The sequence below is a fragment of the Caretta caretta genome, chromosome 2, assembly GCF_965140235.1.
Source record: "Caretta caretta isolate rCarCar2 chromosome 2, rCarCar1.hap1, whole genome shotgun sequence".
NCBI lineage: Eukaryota > Metazoa > Chordata > Testudines > Cheloniidae > Caretta > Caretta caretta.
The window spans coordinates 129361576-129379861 of NC_134207.1; the positions used below are offsets into that span (position 1 = coordinate 129361576).

An 18286-nucleotide genomic window follows, 5' to 3' on the forward strand; every position below is an offset into this window, starting at 1 on the left:
AAATACTCCAAAGAGGATAGGAAAGGACTCAGGATTATTCCCTCAGTATATCAAATGGTGGAGCTGCCTGAACATGCATGCAGCAATATGCTGCTCTTCCTTAGGTTGGGGGTAGTAGCTAGTGCGTTCCTTGTGCATTTAGGGATTCTGCCTCTGAGAATGTCACTCTGTGGTATTATCTACTTTAGTCTCTTGTTCATGACCCTTATTACCTTGTTCATTTTTCCTCTGTGCAGGTCATGGGCAAAGATGAGGACCCTGCATTTAGGTCAGTAGCCCAGTAAGGCTGCCCGCTTTATGTAGATTACTGTACATATCCTCTTCCTTCATTCTTTTCCTCACTGAGTCCCAAAGGATTACCACTTATAACTTTATTCTTTGTTCTTTCCTGTCTTCTTGGTGTTCCTCATGTTTCACAAAGGGTTTCTTCTCATGGCTGCAGATAAATCAATTTTCTTCCCTGTACTTTTTCCTCTGGACTCTCTGCTAATATCCTTCAGACAAGAATAGATGTTTCTGACTTTAAACCTGTTATGATTCCTGTTATGATCTCATCCTTTCTTTCCTTTCAATTATGCTTCTCTATTCATCTCTTCCAGCCTAGGAATTCTGTTCTTTAATCACTCCCTCAGTGTTCTCACTTCATATCTTCAGGGTTTAGCAGCACAGCCTATGAATTCCCCAGGCTATGATTTTCTTCACATCTTTGATGGCTATCATCCTTCCTAGTTGTTCTTCTAGCCCTCTAATCTATTCTGCCTTCCTGCATTATGGATATCAATGTGCACTTCATAAAGGTGTAACCTCCCTCTGGGTTTACATGTGGACTGCAACTTGGCCATCCCACAGTTAGCCTGTCATCTTTAGACATAGTTTTCCTTTTGTCTTTCTCTTCAGAAGAACAATCAGGACTATTTGTAGCTGCCACTGCTCTACTTGCTCCCCAGGCATTTGTTCACTCTCTCATTAGTATGATATGTCCCCTTTTCCCACTGCTAAAATATCATAGCAATAATTGTTTTCTATAGCACTTCCTTCTTATTTCAGTCATTTACCATGCTACCACTTTGGATATTTTTATTTTTATTTTTTTCTGTACTTCTTCCTGCTAATTCTCCAGCAAAACCCTCCCACATCTGCTCAGCTAGAATCTCAGAATGACAGGTTTTAATGGCTCATACGATTGCATTGCATCCTCGTATTTAGTACCAAACACTATGTCAATCCACTGCACACTAAAATAAAATAAAATCTACAGTCAGTAGCAGAAAAATCCAAGGAATAATGATTATTATGTTATTTTTTGGAAGGCCACCCAAAAAGATTTACACAGTCTTGAGTGCTATGCTTGTCTCCAGCAGCTTTTTCCTCACTTACTGGAATGCCAGGTATCTAGACGCTCTTTCTGACATTACTTTCACTGAGTCTATCTCCTCTCCATTTAATTTGCTGCATGTAATATAGCACTCACATTTCAAAAATTAACAAACTGGAAAGTACATGCAATTATTTCCCCTCTTTTTCTCGGGAAACAGCAGATAGATTTCTGCTATTTCAGCATGCTGTTTGTATAGATATGCCAGCAGAAGGGAGCTTAGTGTGTAGTTAATGCACAAAACTGGGAGGGAGACGGTCTGAGTTCCCATCCAAGCTCTGCCATGCATTTCTTATCCAACTTTCTTCTTGTTAATTATCCTGTCTGATCCTTACCTAATTTAAAGGTTAAATTCATGAATAGTTGTAAAGTGTTTTAAGATGCGTACATGGAAAGCAGCATAAATTGTGAAGTGTATTAATATTATTATACCCAGTTTAGGTCAGACTTTAGAGATGTTCAAAAGGTATCATTACAATTATTTTCAGACATGCCTTCTGAGAGCTACAATATTCTAGAAGCTGGCTGTTTAGTTATATTATGTAAACGCTATTGGCCTGATTCAGCAGTGCATTTCTCCACTGTATGGCATAAAATGTGTAGTTATCGCAGGGTAAAACTGGATTAATGCAATTGTTCTATAAATTATTTATAATGTACCAGATTCACCAGTACACTCCAGCTACTTTGGTCTATTTACAGAGTAGTTGGAGTGTGTTTGGTGAATTTTGGTCCTTTTATGTTCTACCATACAATGGTATTCTCAGCTTTATAACACAAGGGTCAAAGTTTGCTCTCAACATGTAGCTCTGCCTCCTACCAATTTCATCAGAAGTTGTGTATGTGCATCCAAGGGACAGAATTTAACTTGAGGGCTGCATAGAGCAGAGTATTTACAGTTCTTCTTTCAGCAGGAAGTATCTTTTAAGTGCACTGGACATGATTTTTCTCTGTCACAAATTTTCCATTAATTTGATAGTTATTCCTGATTTATACCAGGTGTAAAGAGGAGGAGAAATAGATCTGCTATTTATTTCAGTAATGCCATGAGATACTTACCCATCTAAAATGAAAAGGAGTACTTGTGGCACCTTAGAGACTAACCAATTTATTTGAGCATGAGCTTTCGTGAGCTACAGCTCACTTCATCAGATGTGAGTGATGAAGTGAGCTCACGAAAGCTCATGCTCAAATAAATTGGTTAGTCTCTAAGGTGCCACAAGTACTCCTTTTCTTTTTGCGAATACAGACTAACACGGCTGTTCCTCTGAAACCCATCTAAAATGGTGTAACATATCATGGAATATCAAAAATGCAACCCGTTTTCATAGGTTACCTAAGTTGACTTCATTTTAAAATGGAAACATTGATGAAAGACTGTGCAACACTAAGAGGTCTGACTAATTTGTTTCAGTATTTTTCAGTACATTACTGAATTGGCAAACAAAAGGGAAGCAAAGGATGTGCAATCGTTTTGCTTGCATTTCAGAAAAGCTTTTGATACTATTCCCACAAAAGACTGATCCACAAAGATTTGATGTATAAAGACTGGTACATGGGAGTGCTATTGAAATGGATTAAAAATTGGCTACCAGATGGGAAACAAATGGTTTCTTAAGAGGTAACTATAAATTGCCGACAGGTAATGGCAAGATAATGTTGGAAAGGGCAATCAAGGTCCACTTTTACATACCTTGAATGGCTTGAAAGAGGGTTTTGTTTCAAAAGTGGTTAAATGTGATGATGAAATGTAAAGGAAAGCAGCTAACACATTCAAATTGATCTGTACAAATTAATTTTGGGGGCTGATTAGACACTCATGCAATTCAGCATCGCAAAATAGAAGGCAATAAGGCTACAGGGTAGAACAAATCATAACTTGAGCTGGTAGAATTATTCATTGGGAGTATATTATGTAAATTTAGTCTTTTTTTCTGTTTGGTTAATCACAGGGTCCCTATTGTAGGTGAGATTATGTCAGATCCCTGTGTGGTGCATGGAGAGGGTGCAAGGAGCTTTCCTTTACTTTTATGCCCCCTGCCACCACCCCTGTGCAAGGGCCAGACCCCCAGCAGTATCTCCTACATCCAAAGGAGGCACAAGTCTAACAAGTTTAACAGGGTCCATGCTTTTCCCCCCAACCACCACATAGCAGCTAGCCGGGTGGACAAAGGGAAACAGGCTGCACCATCCAATAAGATGGTACAATCCCTCACCAAACCGGCCCTCCACCCCACCGCGGGTGATGTGGCTCCACATTGCCCTCAGCATGACACTATCTGGTAACGAGCGGCTTGATGCAGAACTCAAGCCTGCTCCCATTGGTTTCAGTGGGAACAGGATCAAATCTGTAGCCTTCAGAAGGAGCGTGTGTGTGTGTGTGTGTGTGTGCGTGTCTACACTGCAGCTGGGAATATGCTTTCCAGCCTGAGTAGACAGACTTGTGCTAGCTCGGTTCAAGCCAATGTGCTAAAAATAGCAGTGTGGACATTACGGCTGGAGCGGCATCTCAGCCTCTCAAGCCCGCCCAATCCTCAGCTGGTGCCATAACATCCACACTGCTGTTTTTACAGCACAAATCTGTCTACTTGGATCGGGACACTTGCTCAGAGTAGCAGCATAGATTTACCTTGTGAAACTGCACAGGGGACACTTTGCAATGGTGGTCATTACAGGTATGGAGGTGACCGAGGTAGAGGGAACGTATCCAAAATAATTTATTCCATGCTTAGTGTGGTGTGGCTTCAAATGAAAAATGGAGTCATATGTTGTCTGTGCATCTTGTGAAACACAACTGGTGGAGCATAGCTCTCAGAAAGGCATGCTATAAGATCCAGAAGAAAAGAAATAAATGCATAGATTTAAAAACAAACAAACAAACAAAAAAAACAAGGGACCAATAGATTATCTAGTCCAGTGGTTCTCAAACTTTTTTTTTTTTTTGCAGACCACTTGAAAATTGGTGAGGGTCTCAGCAGACCACTTAATGATCTTTCGAAATGTTGTTAATACCATTAGCTAACTATTGTAAAGCACTTTGGATAAAAGCGCTATATAAAAAAAATCTTAATAATTAACATTTTTCTTCTACAAATAAAAGCACACAACTCATATTTTAATATCAGTAGTCTTACCTTTCTAATGCAATGGATGTGCCCTCTCTCCCCCACTGCAGCAGTTCCTGAGCTGGGGCTGGGAAAGAAGGCCATCTGTCTCCCCAGCAGCCGCAGCCCTGGAGCTGGGGAAAGTCACCTCAGAACATCCCACAGCTCTTCACATCCCAAATTCCCCCATCCCCTCTTCACCACCCCACTGCCCCCTCCCACCTAGCCTTTATTCTCCCCAAGGCCACCACCTCACCTTACATGTGTGTCTTCTCCAGGGTCCAGGCACCTGATTAATGGAGCCCCACCAGTGTGGCTCCACTACTTAGGTGGGTGGCCCTTCATTCTGTTGTGTGCGGCTGCCCAGGCATGCACCTTAGAGGGAACTATCCATGGAACACCTGAATGGAGCTCAGACCACAGTCTGAGAACTTCTGATCTAGTCTGACCTCCTGTATAATACAGGCCATAGCATTTCCCCATTTAGTCCTGTCCTGAGCCAAACAACTGATGTTTAACTAAAACTTGTCTTTCAAAAAGGCATGCATTCTTGACTTTTTAAACATTTACAACAAGCTGTTCAGAGTTAACAAATCATCTAACAGCAAATAATCAAAAATGGAATTTAAAGCAATAAATGTCCTATTAATTAGAAAGCTCTATTTCTTTAGAAGCAAAAATGTAAAGCAAGCTGGCAATTTCAAATATCTGTACTTCTACATTTTTAAGGTTGCTCTGTAACTTTTTAAAATATTGATTATAAGGAAGGGCATAATTCTTCACATTGTTTTGCTAAATTGCTTTTATATGTAAGAGAACACTAAGCATCAACTTTCATTAAGGGTGCAAAACCATGAAGAGGTATGTAGAGTATTCACATGCTATTTAAAAGAAAAATGGAGAAAGGGAAGCGGACAATTTTTTACTGTAACTTTCAATGTCCGTTAACTTAATCCTCTCATCAGCATTCATACCATAAAACAAAATAAAAATACATCCTCAGATAGGAGGAAGAAATATTATCCAATATCCAGAGTCTTATTACCCTTCAAAATTCAATCAAATAACACTCGAAGGTCCAGTTCTGCTAAGGATTCAGAAATTATAAGTATATTCTCCAATTTTTCCTCCAGAGAGAACTGATAGATATATTTAGTTTTGGTAGAAACAGAAAGACAATCCAATTGCAACACATTTGAATTCCTTTTAATAAATGCTGCTAATTGGTCTGTATAAAGCATATGCATATATAAGCCCCTCCAATTTCACTCAGCACTTAAAAGGAAAGAGAGATAATTCAGCTAGTAAGTCCATAAACTGATCTTGCAAGTTGTTCTGATGTGTATGGAGGAGTGCAAAGTTGTGCTCTCCCAGCTTCCATGTTTGGTGGTAATATATGTCAAGCCCCTTTGCGACCACTCCCTTCTTTGTGAAGGAACAGGGTAAAAAAGGGGACAGGGCCAGGGCAGAGAATGAGTATATCTCAGGAGACATGGTCAAAAGAGAAACCTTCATCATGCTAATCAGGAACTTAGCTATGCATTGCCTTTGAGGCTTGACTCCTTCTCCTCATTAATGTGTCACTTTCATTAATGCTATAGTGCTCATCATTGTTTAGCTTTGCCTTGGATGTGCAATACTCCACACCTATGCTGTTTGGGATCAGGAAGGTAAACCCTGATCCTGCAATTTGTTGCATGCAGATTCAGAAGTCCATCCACACACAATACGTTGTAGGATCAGAGTCTCAAAACTTAATTTCAGACACCGTAGCAAAAATTATGAGCACTGTACCCCTCAAAATCTACTCTGTGCCAAAATATGTAATCGTGTCACACACAGCTGAGTCAGTCTCTGGTCTGATGCCTTCCGTCATCGAGATGCACATGTGACTCCCTTCTTAATTTACAGAGTTAAAAATGTACCTTCCCTAAAAGAACAGCATAACCTGTTATCAGTTCCCAAGAGGGTTTTTCAGTGTCACTAAGGAAATCTGTAGATTAGAAAATGCTTTGGCATATAATAGATTTTAAGTTTTCTGCCTCATGTGGACATGGCCTTTAGCAATTATTAGTATAACAGAAGGTATTCCAGATGTTTGTCTTGTGTTTGTGCAGTCTCCATGTGCAGCCATTTTTTTCTATGATTTCTATTCCCAATACCATTTTCTTCAATGAATTCTGCATTCTGTTTTAAGTGTTCATATGAACATCAACATAAAAAAGCAGGAACCACCCTCCTGTCCTCCTGCCATGCTCTTGCCTTAATTTAGAGGCACCCCTTACTTAGTCATTTCTTGTTTGCTCTGTAGGGACTGAATTCTGCAAGATGCTGAGCTTTCTAGCTCTGGTCCAATAAAGCACTTATGGATGTGCTTAACATTCAGCATATATATAGTTCCATAAGCAGGACTACTCACATGCTTAAAGTTAATCATGTGCTGAAGTAATTTGCTAGGTCGGGACCAGAGTGCTTGGCACCTTTAGAGAATCCGGCTCCAAGCAAAGTAGCAGTGTAGCCTTTATCCCATACATCCTGCCATGACAATTGCTTTTAGGGTCAGTGGTTAATGTAGATCAGATTAAAAGTACAGAAAACTGATTCTGGTTGCTGTTGTCACAGGTGTCAATATTATGCAGTAATGTGGTGAAGGTATGCAGGAGAGGGAAGATAACTGGAACAAGAGAAGAAATGTACCCGAAGGACTTCCTGTCCCCAAGAAGTCCAATGGCTAGCCAAATGGGCAGATCCCATGGTGATAGATGACTTTTTAAATACACAATAAGAGAAGCAAAAGTATATATGTGTGTGCAGTATATGGAGCTGCAATACATAGGAAACAATCATGATACTCCCCATCACTGTAAGTGCCATAATTTGGACTTCATCGGGATGGAGACTCTGCAGTGCTACAAACAGAAATAATAGTGAGGATGCTTGAAGGGTTTGGGGAGGGATTATTTCACAGAAAAGTTTGAAGTAGCCATGCTATTCCATGAAGTGTAGAAGATTAAGACATTTCAAAATATATCTTTTAGGTAAGTATGCATGTTTTATGTAATATATATTTGTTTTTCCCTTTAGAGTGGAGAGGCAATGGTGCTTATATCTCCTTTTTCCCACCAGGGCGAGAAGTGCAGATCTAGGTGAACTATTCAATCTGCTGTCCCTTTAACATTCCTGGATCTTTGTATATTGCATTGCCATCAGTGCACAGAAAGATTTATGAGACAATCTGGTGTCATTGAAACACAGACACTTGTTTATGTTCAAAAACCTAAAAGAAAACAATGGTTATTAGCCAATAATAATCATGTAAGGATATGCATTAAACTCTGCTGCTGTTCTGGTTTGACTTTACTAACTTGGTTCTGATCTTCTATTCAGATTTAAGGAAACAGCTTCCAAACTGCTTAGTACTAGATCCTATAACTTGAATAAGTAAATACATTTTTTTTAATTGACCACAAGTTTATATGTAGATAAACAAACAGGTCCCTGTGATGCAGGAGTCAATGAAGATTTCAATGGGGTTACTTGAATGAAAACGAGTGCTTTTGCTCCTCCTCCTGGTGCCATGCAGAACTAAGCTGAATTTGGATACTTCAGGTACTTCTGTGGTGCAAGTCACAGCTACTGATGCGGATGACCCTTCATATGGAAACAGTGCCCGTGTCATCTACAGCATACTTCAGGGACAGCCATATTTCTCTGTGGAGCCAGAAACAGGTCAGGAAACTGATATTGTTTTCGTCTACCACAAGCGCAGTAGTTTTCTTTCTTCTAGAAAACGCACCAAAAATGGGGCAGATTTGTACAAAGCCAAGCAGTGAAGGGCTACAACGTTTCTTACTTGCTGTGTCTCAGTAACTTACAATCCTTGTAATAAAGGTGAAAGCCCTCTCTATTACAGCTATCTAAATAAAGCATAAGTTACTTGTATTGTTTTGGGTAGGAATGAGAAAGTTGTAATATAGGACTAATGTTTTTGTTTCTATCATTGTACATAGAAAGAGAGAAGCTGTAATGAAAACTCTTCACAGAGATACACAGATAATTGGATTGCGCTGATAGTGGATGCACGCTTGAAAAACATGTTTTAAAGACACATTGAAAAAAACTCAGTATCGTGATACGGTGCATGTCAGAAATGCAGGGATGGATAACGGTTGCTTACATGTTTTCCTAAAGGCATCATCAGGACTGCTTTGCCAAACATGAACAGAGAAAACAGGGAGCAGTACCAAGTAGTTATCCAGGCAAAAGACATGGGAGGCCAGATGGGTGGATTATCAGGGACCACTACGGTGAACATCACACTGACTGATGTCAACGACAATCCACCGCGATTCCCCCAGAGTAAGCTACATTTAATAGTCCTCCTGCACTACAAAAGCTTCAGAATTAAAGAGTTAAGCAATCGCCATCTGGTTTAATTTAAAGTAAATCTAGATTATGGAGCACACATGAACAAAAGGCTTATGTACAGATTTATTCACTGTTATTAAAGTAGAAAATTAAATGTTACAGTAGTCCTTTGTTCAGGGAAATGGTTACATGATCATATAGAACAAAAGGAAACCTGGGATACCTTTCCGGATTATTTGTGGGAGTGGGGCAGGATCATAAGAGCATTAGAGCAATTCTTTCTTTCTGGTTACCTATAGATTAACAATTTTTAATTCTTACTGGAAAACAAAACATGTATTAATTTTAGCAAGGAGGAAATAGGTGCACTGTAGTCCCTGCTTAAACATTTAATCATGAAGACCCCAACTCTGGGGAGGAATTACCTGAGGAAATCCAAACAGATCTGTATTTGTATAGACACAGTGCTCTAAAAAGCTGATATGCAGAGAACCTCCCAAAGTGAATGTGAATGGCATTTAACATCACTGTTTTTGACAACTTAAACTTATCAAAGCACTTTATACTGCTTTTTAACCTTTTTTGTGATATTACAGCTTTCAAGCCTTCATAGTCTCAAACTAGAATAGGAAACCATTATTAGCCTCTATTTATGTAACCTGAAATTGTTAGACTCTTTCATATTGCAAACTTGTTAGAATATTAATTGAAAATTCCGATTGGTAGGATGGTTTATGTAGGTGAACATTTTACTACCTATTTAAAACATTTTGCATATATTGCAGCCAGAACATTTATGGAGTGCCCAAGATTCTATAACAGCAAATAGTTCCCATCCTTCTTCTCTCCCACTACTTTTATCCTGATGCAACTCCATTGACTTCAATTATGTTATTCCTGACTTGCACTGGAGTACAACAGAGGAGAGTCAGGCCCGATATCTCTGACTTCAACAAGTTCAAATAACAGGCAGTGCGTAATTGTCTTGGACACACAGGAAGAAAGACGAGATGCAAGTGATGTGGTTTAATTAGGCCACAACTTTATTAGCTTCACTCCTCTGGGAACTGACCAGCAATAACTTGTACAGTGCAGGTCATGATTCCTGCCTTAATCATTTGCACCTCATGCAGGACTGTCATTTGTCCCCCCACCTTCCACAGCTTGTTCCCAGCCTGTTGTTTATGGAACGGCTATAACTGAATTCTTCATTGAATACCTATGACTTTTTAGCTTTTATATTCATTGTATTCACTTGTGGCCTGATCCAACTCCCAGAGAAGTCAGTGGGTATCTTTCCATTGACTTCAAAAGGAAGTAATTATAAGGCCCTTCATCTATAGCAATTAATTTGTTGCCGAATTACTTTGCAGTTGGGGATATTTTTATGGCTACCCCTCTCTTTCTGCTGATACCCGCCACTGCTGTGTTAGACATGGAGTAAATTACAACAGACACACAAATCTTAAAGTGTTCATGAAACTGACTGAAAACTTGCCAGATTCATGACACTGCTAAAGTAGTATTGATTTAAAAAAAACCAAAAACGTTTAAATTGCATCTAAAACTTGTTAATAAACATTAAAATGATTCTTGACTTCATCATGTGTATATGAGCTTAAAGAAAGTGACAGTCTCTTACTATGTTAATGAGGTTAAAATAATAAATCTGTCATATTCATCAGACATTTTCAGATTCATGATTTGGACAGTCTCACTAGATTCATAAATTTATTAGATAAACATCTGTTTTCTGAAACCAGTGAAGACAACACTGATATCAGTTATGGAGTGTTTACGATGGATACTTCAGGGTACTGATCACTGTTAATACCCAGGGAGCTCAACCATCAGCTGCAGGCATAGGGCATTTGGTGTAGCTCAGTTGGGAGCACAAAGGGTACCCAGTCCTAGACCAAAAAGGTGCTGGTCCCAGGGTATAAATTAGAGTAACCTGATAACAGCTGCAAGAAACTCTTCTGGAAGATGGGGAACACCAATGTGCTGGAATTCCCTGGCCAAACCCCTTTTCCTATCTGGAAGGAAGGAAGGTTGAGTAGAAACATGAGGATCACCAGATGCTGGAGGAATGGCCAGTTAAGGTGGCTTTGGGGTCACTTTGTGGGAGCAAAGTGGCATAAGTAACTTAAGTGCAACCAAGGATTGGTGTCAGCATATACCACTTCAGCATATCAATCCACTTGTGATTTTTGACATGGAAAAATTGCATTTTGTGATGGGGGAAAAAAGATGTCTTATCCTAGAACAGCTACAAGTAGAGAATATAAAGAACTAATTAGAGAACTGTGAAAAAGGAAATGCATAACTTCAGTTTTTTTGCTGTGTTTTGATTGTTATATGACTAACCAGTATTTGATGATAGTATATTGTCATGACATATCCCAGCAAATTATGTAGGTTTTATTTAGGTATTAATAGGTTTCACTGATAAACTGCTCAATTAAGCTTTTAGTAAATGTGTCCCTTAGGGAACTGATTTCAGAGCTGTGGACAAATCCACCATGTTGGTTTGGTTGTGATTTTGACACGACTAACCATGATGCCATGAACAGCTGCATTTCAGATAACTCATTATGCAAGAGCATCTTTTTGTGGACCATTTAGAGAAACATGAACATCTCTCAAATCCCAGGCTATTTCTCAGAGAGCTCATGCACAATTTCTCAAATGCTCATCTCATGGTTGGAAACATCAGTTTCTACTAAGACTTTAGCTAAAGCTCATTCTGTTTGGTTACAAGATGATGCAAGTGTAATTAGACAATTCTACCTCTGGTCCCACTGTGATATTTACCAGGAAGAATATCCAATACAAATTCAGTTACATTAGCCAGGTCCTATGTCCATAATTGAATTTAGAAATTGATGGCATTTGTGACTTTCAATGGGTCTTTTGCTCCTAAATCCCTTAAGCACATATGTAAATATCTCCCTTATGCTACAAAAATTTGCCTGGTTTTCCTCATGGAGCATCCACAAGCAGATAACTGTCTCTTTGGGAGCAGGATACTCACTGTTGGACAGACATGTAACACTAGGTTTTGAGCTGCTGCTGTTGTTTTTCAGGAAATGGGCTTAAGTCACAAGCATAGAATCATAAGGTTAGAAGGGACCACAAGGGTCATGTTTGGGTTGATACACACAGTTTCCCTAACTTCAGTTATATTCAGAAATGGAGTTTTGTTTTGGGATCATCCTAGCTGAAAAAAAACCAATAAAGTTAATTTGGTTGAGTTCTCTGGACTCACAAAAGCTAGTGCAGTTCACAGATCTTTCCCCCCTGTAATTTAAATCCAAGTTGTTCTGGTTGAGCACAGTGTAGCAAGTAATAGAACTTTAGAATGGTTAATAGACTATAAGACAAAACCAACAAAAAGACAGACTGTGGGAAGTGGTCTGATACTATGGTGATGAGCGCTATATCAGTACTGTAGACCAGGTCAGGATGATGATACACAAATAGCTTGTTAATCTCCCTCACCCCAGCCACCATTCCAAATAGCCCTTCAAGTGATCCATTAGCTGTTGGCCAATGTATTATAAACATTAAGAAGTGGACTTGCAAAGGGATTCAAAGGAGTTGCCTTACAGTCTGGCTTTGGGGATGGTGTTCTATGTATTAAAGGCGGTGCAGAACAAAGTTCAAGGAGTGTTTCTCATGCACCATAAAGCATTTTCAAATTTTAAAATGAAAAACAATTACAACATATCTATATTCATTGAAAAAAAATAAAATTAAAAATTGAAGTAAGTTCTATAGTCTGTTTTAAACACTTAAGGATATGGAAAATGAGACTAAATGTTGCCATGGCACCCTTAAATCTTCCCCTTCATGTGTTCTGTCTCATGAAATGTTAGGAGACATATGGTCTTTCCTCATGGTCTCTCACAGCACTGAATAAATATTTATTTTATAAATACGAGCAGTGGGATTTCGTTGTCATTTTTGAACCATTAACAGATTATAGAGAGATTATGTACTAATGTATCAAAGTACACAGATTTAAATATTACAGAAGGGTAATGAAAATGACAACATAAATATGAGCTAAATCATGGAGCTGAAAACACTGAGGTGCAAGAATGTCAAGAAACATATTAATAAACAGAACTAAGTGCACTTTGGCGATACAATACTCTGTCACCACTGTGCATCCTGTAACAGGGTACACCCCAAACCCCATGAAGCTATGAGAAATGTAATTTGACTTAGTGTTCTGTCTTCTCTGGTTTGGTAGTTGATGGTTTTTCACTAAGTGGGTACAGTCTAAAGCCAATATGTCAAAGTTTAAATTACATTGGGCAAACATTATATAATAACTGGGAGAGATAAGCTAATTCCTACAAATAAGAATAAGCCTGAACCTCAGTCCTATCCCCACAATGAACCAGACACTTTCCTTGATATGGATCTCCTCAAAAGGAGTCCACCTCTTCCCTTGCAACCCCTATTTTAATCTTTCTACCATTCTGTTAAGTATCAGGAACAACCACCAAGTGACTTGCCTAGGTCTTCCCGCAGCTTTATTGACAAAAGAAGGTTGCCAGTGACCTTCCCAATTCTTCTTATGCCTTTCTTTGGGAGAACATGTCCACCACTGGCCTCCCTTAACGATCCTGCTTGCTTGGGGGCGCATCGCCATCCCACAATCACTCAGAACCTAGATTTCTAGTCTGCTGGGCTTAAGCCAGTTTTTTCCAATTTCAGAATTCTGATATATTCTGCAACAGTATGAGCAAAAGGAGAGTGGATCTAAATGGGACAAGGTTAAGGGATAGGAGAGAGCCAGGGACTTGTTTTTAGTGAGGGGTGGAATGAGATTTGAACAGGTTTGGATAAGCATCTGAACTTTTGGATACTTTCCTCAACTGAAGCTCCAAACTTTGGAGGTTCCCCCATTACTAATTAATATAAGCTACATACAGACAAAACAAACAATGCTAAAGTACTTGCTACTGTGATCCTGTCAGATCTCTCAAGAAATGTTTGTATTTGCATGAGAGACCCATATGGAAAAGCCAAAGGTTTTCAGGAAGTGGGGCTGCTAATTTGTTAGGGTACATCTCATCAACAAGCTCCTCTGCATCAATACTGAATCCATGCCCCACTATGATGTAAAGCATCACTGTGTTACTGGATGCGCCATCTTGTGGGCGTCATGTTCATCTCCTTTCTTTGTACAGCAGTTTTGCCTTAGATAATGTAACCTTAATATTCCCTCTAGTTCACCATGCTTAGCATACAGAGTGCCTAGGAAATATTGAGGTAACATTACTTAGTTAACTAAAGCCACTGGAAAACAAGGTTTTTATGGGTAGCCAGTACACAGTGTAACTATCTTAGATTTCCTCTTTGAAGCAGGGTAGTGTCATAGCAGCATCTGTATCAATTTTAAAATTTTCCTTTATAAAAAAAAAAAATGCTGCTAAACACACAATGTGGCTAAAGGTTTTTCCTCCTCACGGTCCTGGCAGCTGAGGATAATGTACACTTATATATTAATGACATGGATAGGGCCCAGAATGCTAGTCTGTATAGTAAAACTCTGTTTTATTTCATTGTTGTTATTTATTGCTTTACCTTCATGTTTGTTGGTCAGTGCTCTGCTAAAGCTCTAGGAATGCTGTTGAGACAGTTTAAGTAGTACAAAACCAATAAGAAAACTTTTTTTGGGGGGGTGCATCCAATTTTAACAGTAGTGCTGAATGTATAATTTGCAATAAAAATTGTTTTAACAAATCTAGCTACCCTTTTTTTCTCATGGGAGGTTCATGAGCAGTTTCCTGGAACTTGTTTGCTATTCAGATTAATTTGGCATATCTTCTTGAATTTTTTACCATATGGACTGATGGTAAATACTTGAATTTCAAACAATCACTTATATGTGATTGGTCAGAGAAGTCAATTGATTCTTTTTGTTCCTTGACAGAATGAAAGTGAATGCACTTCTCATGCAAATATATGCATGTGGGAATTTAAAAACTGGTTTCGGTGAATAGTTATGCAGTTGGCTTTAAAATATGCTTTTTGCAAATATTTATGCCAGTGAAATTTTATAACTAGAATATGAAAATGAAAGCACCAAGCATATTGCCAATTTGATTCACTTTAAAAGTATAAATCAATATTTTTACATTATTCACCAAATAAATTGTAATAACTCTATTTTAATTTTTCTGTGATGTCAAAGTAGATTTAAAAATTAACTAAATATGGTTCTTTCTTCAAGGAGCTCAATCAGGATATGAGCCTTAGTATTTAGAATCTGAAAAGTGTTTGCCACTCAATTATAAGGATTTTAAAATAGGTCTACTTTGTGTCTTAGAATTAAATGTCATTTTAGAAATTGGGTATTTTATTATTACAGCCCTTTTAGTATTAGGCATAAAGTAAAGTGTAACAATGAAATTATACTATCATTTTTAATGTTTTAAAAATGAATAGAAATGTTTAGATAATGAGCAATAGATAGGCGCTTTTAAGGGAAAAAGTCCTCTGATGAATCAAAGGAAAGAATTACATTTGTGAGTTTCCAAGTCTGTAGCTATGGTCACAGGAGTAAGTGAAATAAAATGAGTGTGGGACATGTGAAAAATGAATATTTTGTATCTATAATAAATATATATCCTAAGGAGCATGATTGATTATTTTGTATATTTAGTCATACAGAAGTAGAGTGATTATTAGTATCTGAAAAGTACCAACACTATGTAATATTACATTAAAAGAATACTGAGGTTGCAAAGTCAAGCACACACATTAGAAAAGGTCAGAATTAAGTTTGCTTGTACCACTTTGATTTGTCCCCCTTGTCTGTATGCATTTATATAGATTTGCATAACATAACCTAGGAAGTTGATGGCAGAGCCAGGAATAGAATCCTGTTCTCCCCTCTGTACTGAATGAAGCAGAGTTCTTGAAGAACAAATAGTCTAGGATAATGTAATTAAAGACTGAATCATAATGCACTGTTTCTAAAACTTGCTGTGCCTCTCTTTACTTGTTCTGCTTCTTTTTCTTTGTAGACACCATCCACCTCCGCATTCCAGAATCTTCCCCAGTTGGCACTGCCATTGGTAGTGTAAAAGCCACTGATGCTGACACTGGGAAAAATGCAGAAATGGAATACAGAATTATTGATGGTGATGGAACAGATATGTTTGACATTGTGACACAGAAGGACACACAGGAAGGCATCATAACTGTGCGCAAGGTGTCTATAATCAGTAACAACTGCTGAATGGTTTTGGTGTAGAGGACTGATGTAAATACCAATGTTGTACATTAGACACCTATAGAAACAAAAGTAGATCATATTATGATCAACCTTAAAAGCTCAACATTTGCAAGAGTTACCACACAGCTGTATCTTAGAACATGTACTGTTTCCCTGTACTTAGAATAGGAAATAATTGGTATTTGAGATATCACTGAGAAGTAGGAGTAGAAAGGACCATCTCCAATATACTGCCACTATCATCACTGATTTTAGTACAAGTTTGTTGGATGCTTGACTGACAGTTTTTCAGTAAGTGCTAGAAACAGGTTTCAGTGTATTTCAGAGAAATACCGCACTGCTATAGTATAGGGAAATACTTTGTCCAAGATACATGTGCACAGTAACTGATTTTTCATAACTGTAGTATCACAGGGCAACAGCATCATGATCAGTAACTGCCAGCCAGGGCTTAGTAGCATGCAACCTTTACAGAGTAATAGCAGCAGCTAAGAGTGTGGGATTTTCTAAAATACCTAAGACAGTTGAATGCCTAACCATAGCTAGAGCACTGTGGATTTCTTAGCGCTGGTCTACATTACAAAGTTAGATCAGCTTAACTGTATTGCTCAGGGCTGTGAAAAATGTCATAGACTCTTATCATCCCCTGATGGTAATGTAGGCAGTGCTAACTTCTTCAGACCCTGCAGCGGGATTGTATGCCTCAGTCTGCTTTCCCTGGGCAACTACCACCACTCTCTTGAGAGAAGGCCCTTTTAATCCTGTCAGAGTTCTTTCATCCTTTTGTGTTCATAGGCCTTTACCTGTTCTGATCAAAACCATTTTTGTGGATTGGTTGGAAAGGAGGCAAAATCATTCAAGTTAATGGTCCAGGTATTGTTTACCTCTTACATGTTTGCTGAGCGGTAGCTTATTTTGAGCCATTCTTTTTCTTCCTACCTTTTTTTCCCCAGGCAGATTCCTGTTGAGTTAAACCAATATAGTCTTTCAGAAAACAGCCCAAGAACCAGGCCTACACATAGAATTAATAAATTATTACAGAGCAGTTCCAAATCCATCACAAATAGCTCATAACAAAGAACATATTTCTGGACTAATAATTATGTGTGCTAAAGCATTTGGACTTTTAAGGGTTCGTGCTCCTCTTCATGAATGAAAATGAATAATACTGCCCCACCAATAACAGGGAACCAAACTGACTGCGTGTGCATTTGTGAAAATATTCACAAGTCAATTTTTGTATTATTCAACCAGTTCTAACTGAGGATTTCCAGTGCACCTTCCAGTAGTGAACAACTAACAAACAATTGCCCTTCTACTACTCCACCCAAAATGTAGAGTAAGGGCCCCATTCAACATTAATTATAATGAAACTTAAGTACATGCTTGAGTGCCTTCCTGAAGAGGAATGGGATAACTTAGGACTCGTCTTCGTGTATAACGGTGCGGGCGCACTATTGCAGCTGTGCTGCTGTAGTGCTTTTGTGAAGAGGCAACTATGCCGACAGTAGCGCTTCTCTTGTCAGCGTAGTTAATCCGTCTCCTGGAGAGGCGGCAGCTATGTTGGTGGGAGAAGCTCTCCCATCCATGTAGCGCTGTCTACACAGAGGGTAGGGCGGTTAGGTCAGTAAAACGACATCGCTCAAGGGTATGGATTTTTCACACTTGAGTGATGTCATTACACCAATATAGATGTGTAGTGTAGACCTGGCCTTAGATGCTGAAAGGTAAGCACCTGTGGTTTAAAATCAGACATGTGGTGGACTGCTTTGCTCAGGAGATTTGGTAATGAGCTGCAAGGCCTTTCACTTCCAAGTGATGGGTTCATACCCAGCTTGCATCATTAAATGCTGCAAATTATTATGATCAGATACCCATTTCTGAGTTTCAGTTCCTTGAGGACAAATTGCTGCATTTCAGTTGGTATCTTCAATGGCAGTCTCAGTAAAAAGGCATTGAGAATGGGCTTGGAGACATAATTACTCTTCCTTCTACTCTGATTTCTCTTCATAACAAGGTGGAGCAGAGGAGAAGGAGGAAAGTTTCCATTGCCTGTACTATACCTCTTCTGCTGATACATAGAATATTTAAATCCCCAAAGCTGTCACTCAGGCATCTTTCATGAGCACTAATTGTATAAGTTTGAGGTGGGGGGTAAATGTGTCTCTAGAATCCATTTTG

The 18286-nt window shown here is 38.8% G+C and overlaps 1 protein-coding gene across 6 annotated transcripts in view; it reads left to right on the forward strand.

Moving 5' to 3' along the window:
- The window catches only part of CDH10 (cadherin 10), a 149161-nt gene that overhangs the window by 99340 nt on the left and 31535 nt on the right, over positions 1–18286 (forward strand). For all 6 annotated transcript variants that reach the window (XM_048839658.2, XM_048839657.2, XM_048839656.2 and 3 more), the window contains 3 exons: positions 8089–8208; positions 8671–8838; positions 15894–16081. In XM_048839658.2, the coding sequence (XP_048695615.1) occupies positions 8089–8208; positions 8671–8838; positions 15894–16081 (476 nt within the window). The remainder of the gene's footprint in view (positions 1–8088; positions 8209–8670; positions 8839–15893; positions 16082–18286) is intronic.